The following is an 18,097-nucleotide window of genomic DNA, read 5'->3' as shown; positions in this document are numbered from 1 at the left end:
TAGATTCTTTTATATATACATACATACATATATATATATATATATATTCACACATACATAGATACACACACACACATGTATGTATGTGGGAGTGCCGTGGCACGATCATGGTTCATGGTAGCCTCGATCTCCTGGGCTCAAGTGGTCCTCCCATCTCAGCTTCCCGAGTAGCTGGGACTACAGATGCATAACACCATGCCTAATTATTTTTCTATTTTGTGTAGAAACAAGGTCATGCTTTGTTGCTTAGGCTGGTCTTGAATTCACGGCCTTAAGCGATCCTCCTGCCTCATTCTCCCAAAGCGCTGGGATTATAGGCGTGGGCCACCGTGCTGGCTGGCCTCTTAGATTCTTCAGGTTTAAGTCTGTTTTCCCAGAGAAGCTGGAAAACATCAGGTGCCTACCACTTAAATAGAAGAATCTTGTACAAAGAAACTACACAGGAAGCCTTCCCTCCTCTAGGATGAAAAGCCCTTTAGCCTTCCCACAAAAAGCTGTTGACATTTTCCTGTTATGTTACATGTTTTCTCATCATTGAAAACAAGTAAACAAGCCACAAAACAGAACATTTGAATAAGGATCTTTCCAGTCTCCAAGAGTAAACTGGAAAGCAGCAAAGCAAACCAAAACAGTGAGAGCACAGATAAAGCTAACACTGGACAGAGCTAGAGTTTTTGATTTGTTTTTTTTTTTAAACTAACTTTTTATTGTAGAAAATTTTAAACATACACAAAAGCAGAGAATCTAATGAACCCTATGCACCCATCATCCTGTTTAATAATGATAAACTCATGGCCAAACCTAGCTTATCTATACCCTACTTGTTCACTCATCCCCCACTCCTTCAGTATAATTTTGAAGCAAATCCCAGATTACAAATAATTTCATTTATAAATATTTGTTTGTATCTGCAAAAGATAAAGACTCTTGAAACTAATGCAACATACCAGAATCACACCTAAAAACACAAATAACAATGAGAAATCCTAGATTTGACTCCTGATGCTGTCACTTACCAGATGTGTGACTTTGACTAGTATAGAGTAAAAAGCCCCTAAAACCCAGGAAGAATTTTATTAGCAAATACCTAGACCTCACCCTGTTTTAACTATGATGCCACACGCCCTGCTCAAGCTATTCTTCCCATATTGATCCTGATGTCCTGACGGAATTGCACACTCACTTTTTGTTGTGTTCTTCACCCACAACTTCAGCAGATGGGATTTTGTTTCTCATCGATGCTCTACGTTACTAAGGATATTTGGAGTCCATCTTCTCAGGAGACATTAGCATGTTGTAAAGACACAGAGCATGAACTGTTATTTAGTTTAAGGAGAGATGGCAGGGACTGCTGCCTTAGCCTGTTACTGGACATGAAGGGCAGCAGAGTTTCCGGGGCTGGGTGGATGATTCCATTTGCAGTGATGTAGTGGCCACAGATACAGACACGTTTTCTAACTGTGGTCTGTGGGAAGGCCATGTGGCCTCTGGGGACTGGAGATGTGACACACAGACCCTCTGTATTCTTTATCTTTGTCTCAAAGTCAGGGAAGACACTGAGGAATAAAAGGCCTTTTACGTTCTTGGCTACCACATTGCAACTGGAATCTGACCTTGAATTCAAGAATAAACACAAGAAATTCCACACAACAGCAGCTTCAGCTTAGGTGCTGAACACTCCTCTTTGCTACTGTTTCCCTTTTCCACATTCCCTGCCCTGACACAGACACCCACGGGGACAGAGGGTGTTTTCATGCTTGTGGTATTACCATAGCAACAATTTCTCCTCTACCTGGAAGGCTGGAAACCCTGCAGAGCTCTGTGCTGAGAATGCAAAGAGGGAACACTATCACTCTGCACTTCAGCACACACCACAAGTCGCACGCGTGTACTTACACACAGCCTGTTCTCAAGGACATCACAATGAGATCATTAAAACAAATCAGGATGCTGACGTCTCACAACACACAATCAGTGTAATGACAAAAACAAGGTAAAATATTTTTTATAAAAAGATATTTTGTAGGTATCAATTCTTGAGGGATTTTTAATGTGAAATTTCTAACATGCAACTCTCCTTTGATGACACCACAGGCACAGAAAAAAGTCATTAAATTATTTTAGTAAAATATTCAAAGGAACTAAATAGGTGATGCGTGGTTTCTAGAAAGAGAGCCACTCCAAGCTTCCGATCCCCACAGGCTGTGACAAGCCTGAGAAACAATGACTAACTAGTACACAAAATCACGTGAAAAGAGTCACTTTATTTTAATAAAGTACCCATACAAACTTGTTAAAAATCCACAGAGAATCTTTTTGCGTGACTACTTTCAGAGACCAAAAACAACAACAAAGAGACAAGTAGGTATGTCCTTCCACTACAAGGACGGTACAAGGTGCACAGCCCCGGCTTCCAAGCCTGCCTGCTGCTGTGGGTCGGCAGGATGACCAGTGCCCTCCTAGGAGGACAAAAAAACCATGCCCAATGCACCATGAAGATAAATCCTGGATTTCCATCTCCACATTTTGACGAATTCAAAGTTCTCTAGCACAGCAATCACTGTCTTTGTTTCTTGGCCCTTCCTATACTCATTTCTTTTGAATGTCATCCCTGAGATTTCAACCCTTCTGGGTAGGGATAAGAATCAACACAAAACCTCAGAGGAGGAGCAGAGCAATGCTGTGGACAGAGTGCAGACAACTCTCTGTCTTGTTCTGGCAACAGCAAGTGGGAGCAAACCCACGACAGCCTCCTCTAGCACATGGCTTTCTCCAGATTGCATAGGGCCTTTCTCTGAACTTGAACAATGTGGAACTTGAACAACATGGACTAAAGGAGAGCTATCATTTCTTATAGAATGTACTGGTCAGCAAAAAAAATCAGCTGGAAAAATCTATCCCCTTTACATGGCAGAACACTGGGGAGCTGGTGGAAATGAGCTGATTGGTGAGTGATGAGTCATCTTCTGCTCCTCTATGGGATTTTCCACCTGCCCCACTTTAGGGGAACTCCATGCTCTTGTGGCAGCAGGTTCACAAAACTGGAGGCAGTTCCTCCTTTCTAGGATCTCCATTCATCACCTAAGTCCACACATCTGCACACACTGTCCTCACTGGGTGGCTACTACTTCGTGACACAAAGTGCCAGGCACTGAACTTGGCACTTCACCCATGCTGTTTCTATTGGTTTTGCACAAAAGCTCTACAAGGTAGATGCAACCATTCTCATTGTACAGGGAAAGGAAATGTGGCTTGGGGAGATCAAGTATTCACCTAGGTCACAAAGCTAGCGAGCAGAGAGCTAGGATTAAAGCATAAGTGGGTTTAATGTCAAAAACCTTTATATTAACCACTGAGCTATACGGTTCCCCTCACTGTGATGCAGCCACAGCCATGCATTTCACTGCCATTCAATGGCCTCACCGCACCCAGTACTGTGTAGAGCTGTACATCAATGAACACTTCTCACGTAAGGGCTTCAAAATAACTCTTGAAACAGACAACATACTATGAAAGCCCAGCAAAAAGACGTGTTCCAAACAATGCCGACAAAGGAGAAACACAATGCCTCTTCATATGACTGGTCTCCTGAGGAGGAAACACTAACAAATGAAGGCAGCTCACGACCAGAAGGCAGCACCAGGATGTTGTCTGGGACAAGGAAGAGTCAGGCCCATTTGCTAGGGATCAGGGAGGTTGGCAACATCTGAGGCCCCAGGTCACTGTCGGGTCCTCAGAGCCCACAATGACTCTAGACTTCTTTGGTTCTGAAATGCAGGTGGGTGTGGGGTCTACCACCTGCTGCGGGGGCGTGTCAGCAATTGCCTGTGTGAGTTTTGGGGGGAGAAACCTGAGGGGCTGCAGCAGCCCTACAGAGGGAGTAAGGATGGCAGCATGGCCTATGTCCGCTCAGAGCCCCCAGGCTCCTCCAAGGTAGGCCAAGGGGAGAAGCAGGTGCTTCTACTATCAGCGTCTGACATGAGGGATAAAGGAGCTAAAATGCAGGGGGGAAAACTATTTCTGTAGGACCAAGCAGAAACAAAAACAAAATGTTTATTCATACTGGCATTTCAGCTTAATGCATATGTATTTTTACCTTTCCCTATTTTGGGTTGTCAGCTCTCTCCTTCTGAATAATCACTGAAACAACAGCAAGCATGGTATTTGACTCTTAATGGGAAGGCAGGGTGGGAAGAGAGGCAAGCAACATTTGCCTTTTATTATTTTCTTTTTTTTTTTTTAATAATTCACACAAACACATCTACCCTCTGTTTACTGTGCTTCAATAGCAGATAAGGGAAGAGGATGTGCTTGTATGTGTAATGAACCAAAATCTTCCCAGGATCAAGAAGTCTGTGATGAACAGATTCACTATGCTGTTTACAATGAGAAATTTTAAAAAGTGAAAACTGACAAAAATACTCAGACACAAGCATAGTTAAAATCCTGAAGCCTCTGGCCGGGCACAGTGGCTCACACCTGTAATCCCAGCACTTTGGGAGGCCGAGGCAGGCAGAGCATGAGGTCAGGAGCTCAAGACCAGCCTGGCCAATATGGTGAAACCTTGTCTCTACTAACATAAAAATTACCCGGGTGTGGTGGCATGCCTGTAGTCCGAGCTAGTCAGGAGGCTGAGGCAGGAGAATAGCTTGAACCTGGGAGGCAGAGATTGCAATGAGCTGCAATCGTGCCACTGCACTCCAGCCTGGGTGACAGAACAAGACTCCATCTAAAAAAAAAGAAAAAAATCCTGAAGCCTTCATTAACCAAAATCTTCCCAGGATCAAGAAACCTGTGATGAACAGATTCACTATGCTGTTCACAATAAGGAATTTTAAAAAGTGAAAAGTGACAAAAATACTCAGACACAAGCAGAGTTAAAATCCTGAAGCCTCCTTGCTGTGATGCCAGCCTTGCTCAGTGCTTGACAGAAGGGGGCTCACAGAGATGGTGTCTGTGACCCACTCTGAGGCTGCTTCGGGGCAGGGAGGCTTCCCTTTGGGTTCTTGGCTCTGCCATTTACCATTACCTGACTTTTAAGCTAGTATCTACTTTGTAGGGCTGCTGTGGGGACCAATGTGAGCTGAGAGCTCTGCCAGGCACCCTATAAGATATACCCATAAGAGAGCATCCTTCTGTGGCCTGAATTTGAAGCTCTTCAGAGGGACCCATGCTGGGCTCTGAAGGAAGTGACTCACCTTGGAGGAGCAAGGGCGGGTCACATTCCACAATGAGGAAATCTCACACCACCTTCCTTCACATTTGACTCACATTATGCAGCATGGACTTCCACTCCAGTAAATGAGTCCTCTTTGTGGGCTTAAAAATCTTTTTGTTGGCCGGGCGCAGTGGCTCAAGCCTGTAATCCTAGCACTTTGGGAGGCCGAGGTGGGTGGATCATGAGGTCAAGAGATCAAGACCATCCTGGTCAACATGGTGAAACCCCATCTCTACTAAAACTACAAAAACATTAGCTGGGCATGGTGGTGCGTGCCTGTAATCCCAGCTACTCAGGAGGCTGAGGCAGGAGAATTGCCTGAACCCAAGAGGCGGAGGTTGCGGTGAGCCGAGATCGGGCCATTGCACTCCAGCCTGGGTAACATGAGTAAAACGGCCTCAAAAAAAAAAAAAAAAAAAAAAAAATCTTTTTGTTACCCAGACATTTGGTTCTTGTCAATGCTACTTCCTGAATAAAGGTCTTCCCTGATAGTAGGAACAAGCGGCCCAAGCTTCATTCATCTCTTGATAAATGTGAAGGTCTGTGCTCAGCACCGGAGTCAGCTGACTGGCTGGGCCCCAAATTAGACTGCTGTTAATAAGTGCCAACCACCCGCCATCACAGCTGGAGCGGCCCTGGCACTGATAGCTGGTGCATGCTCATTTACATTCTCTTCACGCAGCCATGCAGCTACTGTAGGCGGCTGCAGATGCCTGTTTTTTAACCAACAAACTGGTTCACTGCAGATGTGAATTTTGGTTGTATTTCACGGCTGTAAAGTTAACAACAAATGCTACAAAGAACAGGATGGGGCCTGGAAAGGGCAGAAAAAGATAAGCAGGGTAGAGAGCTGGCAGGTCAGCTAAATAAAATAAATAAATAAATAAAATAAATACAAGTGACATTGGGAAAAGATGAGTGGTTACACAATCACACACACATTTGCAGTTTCTATGAAAAGACTCTACACCAGATGCTGCTCTTCAGTTACTCTGATTAAACTCTCACCACCTGATGGTCTCTCATCCTTAGCACTTGCTTTGTGAGTGTGCCTAAACCTCCACCTCGTGGCGCTAAGTTTCCGGAAAGCTTGGCTTACATAACCTCTGCATTTATAAAGCAAAGTTATGGCTGTAGCAAGGCAGAAAAGACTCAACAGTGAAACTTCTGACCCTAAGAACACATATACCAGAAGCATCACTTTCAAATCTTCTTTTATGTAACACTCTTCAGTTCCACATCAAATATACCCAATTCATTCCTAAAAGCAGCACGCTGGAAAACAAACTAATGAATTCTTTATCTGACAACACACAAGGGAGCTGAGAGCCTTGACAAAAGCATTCCATCACATCAATGAAACAAAGACTCTCTCCATTTCATCAAAGATATATGTCTTGTTCTTCAGGGATTCCAGGGGAATGATTCCAGGCATTCAAGTCCTCCTCCAGATAGCGCATTAATATAAACGACTCACTTCAAGAGCTACAAGTTCCTGAAAAGCCAACTGGAATTTATATTACTGGCAAAGACACTGCAATGAGAAAGCAGGTGTCCTTAGTCTCACACGGGTCAAAATTAGCTTGTTGCTCATTTCTTAAACATTGGGAATCCTCAAGGATTAGCGACTGCTTTAGCCATCTTGCTAGAAAGAATGGCATAAGGAGAACTTGCACAATTGAGAAAGGTAAAAGCATATGCATATGTGCTACTGACATGGACATTTTAGATGTTAAAGTCTAAATGCATGTAGCGGTTTGCTTTAGTACTGAGCCTGAAAGAACTGTGTCAATTCTGCTTACAAAACAGTGTTTTGCTGACACATACTTTTGAAACCCCCAAGAGAAAAACCCTTTCCTCATGGAGCGTTAGTGCCACCTAGTGGCAACTCGTTCCACTGCCCTCAAATAAGGACAACATTTAGGCATAAGCTCTCCTTTCCCACCCATAGGACAAGGTGGGGATTTCTCTCATTCCACTGATGGGTCACTGAGCCAGCTCCACCAGGCTGTCACTCACTGCCTCAGGTCCCCATGCAGTAACAGTTTTCACTTTATTTTCCATGATGGGCCAACACCTACAATTCTTACCTTAACATTAGAAACGAAAATGTGAATGCTATTATCTGTAGGTCAAAGTCAAGTTCTGAAGCATACTGTAATCGATCATGTAATCATAAGACATTCTCTTCACTGCAAAATGTTGCTCAGGGGCATAAAAAGATGCGAATAAATGAAAACACATACTTTGAACTTAGTGGCCTAACATTTCTAAGCTAATAATCTCCCTGATGGGCACCTTGCCTCCACCTCTTTGCTCCCTTTGCTGCTCATTTCAGACTCCAAAATCTTTTTCCAGCCTAGGTCTCTCCCTGTGTTACTGATCCTAGTCACTGATCTAGGGTCACAGATCTTATTAAGTGCCAGGCATTGTGAAAACACGTACACTCTGGCTGTCTCCCCTAAAAGCTCAACATGTCCAAAACAATCTTCTCAATCTTTTTGATTCCATTTCCAATTTTGCAAACAGCATCATCAACTACATAGTGGCCCAACACAAGACAAGCCTGTGAGTCCTCTGGTCTTCTCCCCACCTTCACATGCAGCACATCACCTTCTAACTCTCTACCTCTCAAATCTGTTCCTGTTCTCCACCTCCATCGTCAGTTATGGTCCTTATAAGCTTTATCTGTCAAGATACGCTAGGTTATGCTGCTAAAACAAACTCAAACCTCAGTAGCTCAAAAGAGAGACTTTGTTCTCACTCATGTTGCATATCCCTTTTGGTAGAGGGAAAAGAAAACAAACTATATGCCTATATGCCCTTTAAAAAAACACTGTGGTAAAAACACATAACACAAAATCCACCCAATTAACACATTTTTAAGTGTACAGTGTCATTAACTATTAGCAGACTGTTGTACAGCTGGTCTCTAAACAACTTCATCTTGCATGACCGAAACTCCCTACTGCATGGTGACTTCCAACTTCGCTTTCATCCAGCCTTTGGCACCCATGGTTCTACTTTGTGCTTCTATGAGTCTGATTACTTTAGATCCTGCGTTTAAGTGGAATCGTGTAGTATTTGTCCTTCTGTGACTGACTAATTGCATTGAGCACAACGTCCTCAAGGTTCATCTGTGTTCTGGTATGTGCCAGGATTTCCTTCTTTTCAAAGGCTGCATAGTATACCATATTTTAACCATTCATCTGTTGACAAACATGTAAGTTATTTCCATCTTGTGGCTACCATGAACAACGCTGCAAAGAACACGGGAACATGCTCTCTGAGATCCTTTCTCAAAGTATTTCAATTCCTTTCCATAGGGGCCTTTTCACTTTGTTGATGGTTTCTTGGCTGAAAGCGTCTTAGTAGTCTCACTTGCCTAATTTTTGCTTTTGTCACCTTGTTTTTGGTATCATACGCAGGAAACCATTGCCAAGATCGATGTCATGAAGCTTTCCACCTATGTTTTCTTCTAGTTTTCATAGTTTCAGGTCTTACACTTAAGTCTTAGTCTTTAATCCATTTAAAGAGTTGATTTTTGTGTTATGGTACATATAAGATATGGTATGAGGATCTAATTTCATTTTTTTGCATGTGGGTATTTGGTTTACCAAGCACCATTAATCAGAGACTACCTTTTCTGCCAGTGTGCATTCTTTGCACCCTTGTTGATCAGCTGATCATAAATGTGTGGATTTACTTTTGAGGACTGTATTATGTTCCATTGGTCTACATATCTGCCTGTTTCTGTTACTGTAGCTTTATAATATGTTTTGAAGTCAGGAAGCATGAGGCCTCCAGCTTTGATCTTCTTACTCAAGACTGTCTAGGCTATTTGGGATCCTTTGTGGTTCCACATGCATTTTAGGGATGTCTTTCCATTTATTTATATCTTAATTATTTCAGCAATTTTTTGTAATTTTCCATGTGTGAGTCTTTCTCCACTCCTTGGCTGTTTCTAAGTATTCTTTTTAAGATGGACTATAAATTAGATTTTCTAAATTTCTCTTTTTTGGAGTGTTTGCTAGTGTATAGAAATGCAACTTGCTTTTATATGCAGATTTTGTATCCTGTACCTTTGCTGAATTTATTAGTTCTAACAATTTTTTGTGCGTGTAAGATCATGTTATCTGTGAAACGCATGGATATGTATGCTTTTGCTTTTTCCTGCCAATTGCTCTAGCTAGAGCTTCCAGTGTTATGTAGCACCCAAGTGGTGAAAGTGGGTATCCTTACCTTGCTCCTGATCTTAGTGAAAAAAAACTTTTCTTTGAGACAGTCTCACGTGTGTGTGTGTGTGTGTGTGTGTCTATGTATTTGAGACAGTCTCACTGTGTTGCCCGGGCTGGAGTGCAGTGGCACAATCTTGGCTCACTGCAATCTCTGCTTCCTGGGTTCAAGTGATTCTCCTGCCTCAGCCTCCCAAGTAGCTGGGATTATAGGCATACACAACTAGACCCAGCTAATTATTGTATTTTTAGTAGAGAGATAGTTTCCCCATGTTGGCCAGGCTGGTCTGGAACTCCTGACTTCAGGTGACCCGCCCGCCTCGGCCTCCCATAGTGCTGGGATTCCAGGCGGGAGCCACCATGCCCGAACAGAGTGTTCTTTATTCTCTTATTTTGTGAATTTTCTTGCTGTTTGTGATTTCTAAGTTCATTCTTCCTGTGAATTTTCTTGCTGTTTGTGATTTCTAAGTTCATTCCCTTGTGGCTGGAAATGATACTTAATATGATTTTGATCTTAAATTTGTTAAGACTTGTATTATGATTTAATATTCTCTATTCTGAAAATGTTCCATGTGCACTAGAAGAGAAAAAGTGTTTTCTGTTCCTATTGGCTAGAATGTTTTTTGTGTTTGTTAGGCCTATAGTGTTGTTCAAGTCAGCAGTTTCCTTACTAAACTGTCTGGTGATGCTAACAATGATTGAAAATGAGGTTTTGTAATCTCTTACTATTTTTATGTTGGTATTTTCCCCTTCAGATACCAGTATTTGCTTCACATATTTGGATGCACTGATGTTGGGTGCACATACAGATGGTCTCCAACTTACAATGCTTTAACTTATTATTTTGAGTTCACTGTGGTGTGAAAGTGATATACATTCGGTAGAAACTGTAATTCAAGCACCCATACAATAATTCTTTTTCACTTTCAGTATAGTATTCAACAAATTACATGAGATACTCATACTTTATTCTAAAATAGGCTTTGTGCAAGAAGATTTTGCTAAACTATAGGCCAATGTAAGTGCTCAGGCTTTTTTTTTTTTTTTTTTTTTGGCCTCAGCAGCTCCCAGACATCTAGAGTAGGTTGGGTTCTGCCAGCACTGAATTGGGTGAGACAGATGCCAGTCCCTCAGGCAGCCCCTTGAGAAGCCTAAAAGCTGGACACATGCTCTACTCTTCCCTTCCTCTGGACCCAAGAAGCAGCCTTCGAGGTGCACTGGACTCTGCCTACTGTACCATGGGGTCCTCTGGAGCAGTACAAGCTGTCCAGCTTTCTCTTGTTCTCAGCAGCCCCCAGGGACTTAGACCATACCAGGTCCCAGCACTGCTCCATCAAGTGAGACGGAAACCAGAGTCTTGGGCGGGCTCCAGAAAACCTAGAATGCTGGACTCACGCTCCAACTCCTTCCCTCCTGAGAGAAGCAGAGAGATGGGAATTTTCTTCCGCTTGTTCTGCGCTGAGCTGGGAGAGGGCAATAAGGAGTTAGTATGTACTAGTTCCACCATCCCATTTGTCCTCAGTGGCCCCCAACTGGTGCCCTTTCCTGTGAGACAAGACAGAAACCAGTTCCTTGAGTACCCTCCTGAAAGGTCAGAATATTAGATGTAAGTTCCAGTCTTCTTTTCCCTTCGCAGGGAGACGCCAGGAGTTGGGAGTTTCCTCCCAATCATATATATGGTGCTGTGCCAAGGGGAGGAACTCAGGAGAGCCAGCATCACAAATTCTTCAGCCTTTGATGCAACTGGTTTCTAAATTTCCCACAGAGAGAAATGGTCCTTACACTGTTGTTGAACTGGTATTTCTATGGGAAAAGGAGGGTCTGTCATTTTGACATTACTCCCTACCACATGCCTTTATGGCTTTTTCTGCAAGTGATCTATTTAGTTACGTTTCATGGGCCAAAAGAAGCTACACGGCCACCTCCAAGTTCAGCGGGGCATGTATATTCCTCCCACAGATAGAAATGACAATATGTGTGGTGTTCCTATCTGGGATCCTAAGGGCCCCTGGCAAGCTCCCACCAACACTCCAAGTTGACACTCTTATAACACTCACTAGATGCTGTTCCAGACTCATGTGTGCCCTCAGGCTTTTATTTTTAATCTTTTCTTTTAAAGACAGGGTCTTACTCAGTCACCCAGGCTGGACTGCAGTGGCACAATCATGGCTCACTGCAACCTCAACCTCCTGGGCTCGAGCAATTCTCCTGCCTCAGTCTCTCAGGTAGCTAGGACTATGTGCACACACCACCATGCCCAGCTGAGTTAAAAAAATTTTTTTTTGTAGAGCTAGAGTCTCACTATGTTGCTCAGGCTGGTCTTGAACTCCTGGTCTCAAGAGAGCCTCCTGCCTCAGCCTCTTAAAGTGCTAGGATTACAGGCGTGAGCCACCGGGCAAGGAATGCAGGCTGCTTTTAAATGTCTTCAGGCCAGGCATGGTGGCTCATGCCTGTAATCCTAGCACTTTGGGAGGCTGAGGTGGGCAGATCATTTGAGGTCAGGAGTTCAGGACCAGCCTGGCCAACATGGTGAAATCTCGTCTCTACTAAAAATATAAAAATTAGCTAGGTGTGGTGGCACATGCCTTTGATCCCAGCTACTTGGAAGGCTGAAGCAGGAGAATTGCTTGAACCCAGAAGGTGGAGGTTGCAGTAAGCTGATACTGTGCCATTATACTCCAATCTGGGTGACGGTGTGACACCCTATTTCAGGGAAAAAAAAAAAAATTCTTCAGAGAATAATGGTCTCTTCTCTTCTTTGGCCCTCCTAATTGTACATAAGCACTTTCACTTGTCCAAATATCTGCCATCTTATTTGAAACCTTACCAGAAAATGTAGTTCACAGCTCCTTCTAAGCAAATCATGAAGACCTAAGTAGCCACGCAGTACTGTACATTTCTCACCTGGACTACTCGATAGCCAAGTAGACTCTTATGATATTTTACCTCTCCCCACCTCAGGAGAGAGCATTCAAGACTCTGCATGAGCCTGCCCCTACCCAGCTTATAAGCCTCCTTGACACTGCTAGCACCAGTAAGCATCCATGCTGCTGCCACTCCTGGGGCCGAGAACATTTCTCCATCTCCACTCCACCTCTACCCTTTCCATCCTTTGGCAACTTCCCCCTTATCCGCTGTGTCCTAGCATAGGCATCACCTCCCCAGGCAGTCCAGTAGCCGACCCACTGGAAGCATACAAGGGACAGCCTAGCATTCTGCTTTCTTAGAGTTGAAAGATACCAGTGACTGTTGGGATAACTGTTATAGCAACAGCCTGGGGTGTGAACATACAAAATGGCTAGAAATATTAATGCTGAAAAAAAAGAAATTAAAGCTTTGATTTATTAGTTTAGTTTCTTCTTCCTTTTCTAGTCTCTACGTTAATTTTTTTACTCTCCTCAAGGCAAAGCTATTGCATTGTTCAACTCTAATCATGTAATTTTAGAAAAATGGCTTAAAACATATTTGTCTAGGTGGATGTTAATATTCACTAAAAACTCTAAGTGGCTTCTAAATAGTTGACAAATTTTAAGACATTCTTAGTTCACAGAGTGGGAGCCAAGTTAAAGGGAAGAAAGACCTGTAACAGTAATGTGCCTAGATAGCTCTGTTCTTACCTGATATTGTCAGTTCTTATGAGAAGAAACAGTCAAATAAATAACCTACCAGATGTGATGGAGATGCCACTAAGATGCCCAGTTCTTTAATCAAAGAAGTGTTGCTTGGACATTGAAAACGGCAAAAGGGGTAGGTGTGTGTGTGTGTGGGGGGGGAGTAGGGGTATTTGAGCACAGGTAGCGAAAAGAGCAAGAAAAATGTTGACACAGTGGGGAACAAAACTAAACACTTCCACTTTACATTATAGCATCTGTCCTTATAAGAGATACGAAACAGGAATCCACAGCTTTGTAACTGGAGTGCCACGAGTGGCTCCCATCATCTCAGTAACCATGTCAACCGTTACTTACAAAGTATACATCTTCATTTGCTTATGAAAAGGAAAGCACTCAAATCCTTATACATCAGCAGTCAGATAAACAGCAGATATTTGGGTTATCAGGGCAGCCCATAACACCATAATTCAATATACACCTAGAAAAAAATTTGCCTCCCTACCTTTCGGCAGCGAGGATTAGGACAGCTGAACCTCTTCACGTCACTGTCCAACAGAGCAGGAAAGCTACAGGAGGGGCACCTAGAGTCAGAACAGCACAAGTGACATTACTTCAAACATTAAAGCCTGATTTGGTTCCAGCTCCAAATGGCTGTTCATATGAAGATGGGAGTTTTGAGCTGGACATTCACATCCCTTTTACATTCCTTAGTTTTCCTTAAAACACAGACTGAGCCTCTTCTTTGTGCTGGTTTTTATCAGGAAACATAAGCACCACTCAAAGTCCTAACTCAGTACAAACCACTCAATAAACAAGGCCCAACATTAATGAAAACTCTTTGCATATACAAATTTCCCTCTAGCCCAGGGCACCATGATTATATCTATGGGCCAGAAGATTAGGGGGTGCCAAGATATGTAGACAGAAGTTTGAGCTGCAGGCCAGGCATGGTGGCTCACATCTGTAGCCCCAGCACTTAGGAAGGCTGAGGTGGGCGGATCAAGGTCAGGGGTTTGAGACCAGCCTGGCCAACATGGTGAAACCGCCTCTACTAAAAATTCAAAAATTAGCCGGATGTGGTGGCGCATGCCTGTAATCCAGGCTATGGGAGGCTGAGGCATGAGTCTGCACCTAGGAGGCAGAGGTTGTAGTGAGCTGAGATCATACCACTGCACTCCAGACTGGGCAACAGAATGAGACTCTGTCTCAAAAAAAAAAAAGTAAGTTTGAGCTGCACATTTTTCCATTTATAGAATTACTGGTTACTCAATGGTTTTGAGGTGTAAAAAATTAAAAAAATATTACTGATAATCTTATTTCTCAGCAAGAAATACCAAGAAACCTGGAAGACACACACAATTCTCATCATCTGATGCAAGTGCCCAGGTAGTTTTCACATTGGGGAAGGGTTGGCAGATGGCACACTCTGCCTGAGAACCAACCTGACGAGCTCGTCAGCGTAGGCTGCTGCAACCTCCTCCTCAGCTTTTCGCTCATAATACTTATACAGGATGGTCTGGGGGAGCACCTTCTCCAGCTCACTAGTTGGGAACGAACACGTGCAGCTGCCTTCCATGCAGCTGAGCTCCGACTAGAATAGGGTGAACAAGCAAAGAAAAAAAATCAATGCCATTTATAGAAAAATAAAAAGCATCAGTGGTAAAAACACAGATCCTGAGACAGCAAGCAGAACAAAGATATCTTTGCCTGCTCTTCTCTGAGAAATCACACTTAAATCAAGGAAACCATGAAACAAAAATCCAGTACATCTTTGATATCACTAGATGGCCTCTATCAGCCCAAATCACAATCCATAAAGATGGAAAGTGGAGGAAGGGTAAATGACTTAGCAGACCAGACAGAGAAGTTCACAACTTAGCGTCTAAAAAGGAGATGTTGGGGAGCAGTTGTTCCCCTCTACAGATACTAGAAAGCTGGAGACCTTCTGGAAGGCAGAGCTGAGTGGTGGGAGGGGTAGAGACAACGTAATAAGCTGACAACAGGAAGATGGGTGAAGCCTCTAGTTCCTACCCGCTTCAGAAGGAATTGGCAGACTCTGAGAGAAAGGAAGAACATTTCCTGAGCAACTGGACCACAAGGCTCTGGCCTGGGAACCAGTCACAGAGGAAAGCAGAGCTGAAGGGTGGCCTGAAGTCAGAGCCTGAAATGAAGTCTGCAAAATGAACAGACAATTCTCCAGCTCCTTCCTCCCACTTAGTTCCAGAATGTGGGAAAACAGGCCCACACCCACTATGCAGGAGGCAGACTGAACTACCACAGGGAAGAGACTGAAGGGTCATTCAGGTTCGTAACATAAAAGCATTTACCATGTGTCAAAGAATAAGTTCTTTAAATCCATCACCTCATTTAGCTTTCAAAACAATGCTATGATTATTTCCATTTTTCAGAGGAAGAAACAGGCATAAGGAATTTAATTTGCTCAAGATCACAGAGCTGGTATGGTCAGGGTGGGCATGGTCCAACACATGCTACTTGACTCCAAAGGTCATGCTCTTTGAAAAAAACAAAAACTTTAATTTTTTGAGAACTGAGTCCTGCCCTGTCACCCAGGTTGGAGTGCAGTGGCGTGATCTTAGCTCACTGCAACCTCTGCCTCCCAGATTCAAGCAATTCTCCTGCCTCAGTCTCCCAAGTAGCTGAAACTACAGGTGTGCGCCACTGTGCCAGGCTAATTTATGTATTTTTACTTGATATGGGGTTTCACCAACTTGGCCAGGCTAGTCTTGAACTCCTGATCCTGTGATCTAGCCACCTTGGCCTCCCAAAGTGCTGGGACTACAGGCATGAGCCACTGTGCTCAGCCAGAAACTTTATTTTGAAATAATGTTAAACTTATAAAAAGTCACAAAAATAGTACAGAGTTCCTGTATCCTCCTCATCTACCTACCTTAATGTTAACATCTTTTTTTTTCTTATTTTTCCCTAGACAGAGTCTTGCTCTATTACCCAGGCTGGAGTGCAGTGGTGCAATCCACCTCACTCCAACCTCTGTTTCCGGAGTTCAGGCAGTTATCCTGCCTCCCCAGTAGCTGGGATTACAGATGCCTGCTATCACACCTGGCTAATTTCTGTATATTTAGCAGAGATGGGGTTTCACCAGGTTGGTCAGACTGGTCTCGAACTGCTGACCTCGTGATCCGCCCACCTTAGCCTCCCAAAGTGCTGGGATTACAGGTGTGAGCCACTGCTCCTGGCCCCTAATGTTAACATCTTATGTCAAAACCAGGAAGTTGACAGTGGCTTGATACCATTAATGGGATGAGTTTTTCCACTAATGTCTTTTCTTCTAGCCCAGGATCCCACAAGGCATCTAATCATCATTTCTCACCAGTCTTTTCTAACTTGAGTTTCTCAGTATTTCTTGGTCTTTTACAGCTCTGACACTTTTGAAAAGTACTGGCCAGTAAGTTTGTAGAATGCCTCTCAATTTGATTTGTCTCATTATTAGACCTAAGATAGGCATTTTATGGTAAGTTCTCAGCATACCTAGTCAGACAAATGTCAATGTGTCTTATGTATGGCTGGGGATGTAAAAAGGCCCTCAGCTTTTTGAGATGGGGTCTTAACTCTGTTGCCCAGGTTGGAATGTAGTGGCTCCCATCTCAGCCTCCTGAGTAGCTACACTACAGATGTGCACACCACCATGCCAAGGTAATTTTTGTATTTTTTTGTAGAGACGGGATTTCAGCGTGTTCCCTAGGCTGGTCTCAACTCCTGGGCTCAAGTGATCTGCCCTCCTGGGCCTCCCAAAGAGCTGGGATTACAGGTGTAAGCCACTGCACCAAAAGGCCATCTTCTTTTTTTTTCTTTTGGAGACAGAGTCTCTCTCTGTCACCCAGGCTGGAATGCAGTGGTGCCATCTTGGCTCACCGCAGTCTCTGCCTCCCGGGTTCAAGTGATTCTTGTGCCTCAACCACCTAAGGAGCTGGGATTATAGGTGTACAACACCTTGCCTGGCTAATTTATTTTTAGTAGAAACAAGGTTTTGCATGTTGGCCAGGCTGGCCTTGAACTCCTGAACTCAAGTGATCAACCTGCCTCAGCCTCCCAAAAAAAGTCATCTTCTTAATCACTGTGTTGGTTTTCTATAGCTGCTGGAACAAAATACCATAAACTTAGTGGTATAAAACAATGTAAAACTGCCATACTCTGTTATGCTGGTGTCCAGAGACACTGACTTTGGAGGGAAAAATATGATCTAGTATAAAGTTATGTTCATTTAATATATATTTAACCCAATAGGCTGCAAGGTTTTCTCTCTTTGAGTTAACCTTCACCTTGATTATGAATAAGATGATGAGTGAAATGGGTGTTCCTTTTGGGCTAGGCATGGGGGCATGGAAGAATTCTACCATTCCGTGGGAAGAAATCTGCTGTGCTTAGAGAATCAACATAATCACGCAAATCAGGTAATGCACACATAAGTGTACCAACAGAATTCCACCTTACCCTGAAAGAGGCACTTACACTTATCTATCAACATAGTCTCCTCAGACTCCAGGAATGTGTCCTACATACATGGGACATATTACACAATTCTTACCTTTCCAGATCCAAAGACTGCCTCTTGGGCATATCTGATGAGACATTCTTTGCAGAACAAGTGAGCATCTGCACACTGCGTCAGCTCCTCAAATGGAAATTCCCCATAGCAGCAGCGGCACTCAATTAGCTGGCCGTCCTGCAAGCAGTCAAAAAACATACATGAAATGTCCTGCACTCAAGCAGAGAGGGAGCCTTGTCTCCCATCCTCACCTCTCTCCCATCTCCCGCACAAATTCTGAGGTAAAAAGCAATACATTTTAGGGGCCATAAAACAATGATACGCTGTTACATGCCTTATAAATCTAGCTCAAGAAACTAGCACAATATTAATCCATACCTAAAGACAGAGAGGTTTTTATGAGTTTTTTTTGGGTATTCTTCAGGGTAATTCTTTGTATAAAGTTATCATATTCAATTCCACGGTGCAAAGAGAACTACATCTGTACTCAGATGTGAATGTGGTT

General features: G+C 43.4%; 1 protein-coding gene and 1 long non-coding RNA gene across 2 annotated transcripts; both read right to left on the bottom strand.

The window, feature by feature from the left end:
• Window positions 1–500: 500 nt before the first annotated feature.
• Window positions 501–5,328, bottom strand: LOC116546679. The gene is made up of 2 exons (XR_004266807.1): window positions 4,793–5,328; window positions 501–4,353 (listed from the first exon to the last, which is right to left on the bottom strand). It is a non-coding gene; the product is annotated as an uncharacterized LOC116546679 (long non-coding RNA).
• Window positions 5,329–13,204: 7,876 nt separating this feature from the next.
• Window positions 13,205–18,078, bottom strand: LOC116546680 (E3 ubiquitin-protein ligase RNF216-like). Its single transcript, XM_032272867.1, has 3 exons — window positions 17,632–18,078; window positions 14,510–14,658; window positions 13,205–13,648 (listed from the first exon to the last, which is right to left on the bottom strand). Exons 1-3 carry the CDS (start codon window positions 17,788–17,790, stop codon window positions 13,546–13,548), a joined length of 411 nt encoding a protein of 136 aa, XP_032128758.1. The 5' UTR covers window positions 17,791–18,078; the 3' UTR covers window positions 13,205–13,545.
• Window positions 18,079–18,097: the final 19 nt, after the last annotated feature.

The sequence above is a fragment of the Sapajus apella genome, unplaced genomic scaffold (assembly GCF_009761245.1).
Source record: "Sapajus apella isolate SASKATOON/1434 unplaced genomic scaffold, GSC_monkey_1.0 scaffold1219, whole genome shotgun sequence".
NCBI classification, from domain to species: Eukaryota; Metazoa; Chordata; class Mammalia; order Primates; family Cebidae; genus Sapajus; species Sapajus apella.
Note: the sequence above shows the minus strand (reverse complement) of the source record. Positions and strands in the feature narration are given on the sequence as shown.

What these genes read in the sequence shown, in the direction of transcription:
- LOC116546680 (XM_032272867.1), bottom strand. Translation starts at nt 17,790, where the DNA reads ATGTTTTTTGACTGCTTGCAGGACGGCCAGCTAATTGAGTGCCGCTGC. An exon ending in CAGTCTTTGGATCTGGAAAG is followed by an intron (nt 14,659 to 17,631) that starts GTAAGAATTGTG and finishes ACCCTATTCTAG; the next exon opens with TCGGAGCTCAGCTGCATGGA. An exon ending in TACGCTGACGAGCTCGTCAG is followed by an intron (nt 13,649 to 14,509) that starts GTTGGTTCTCAG and finishes TTCTGACTCTAG; the next exon opens with GTGCCCCTCCTGTAGCTTTC.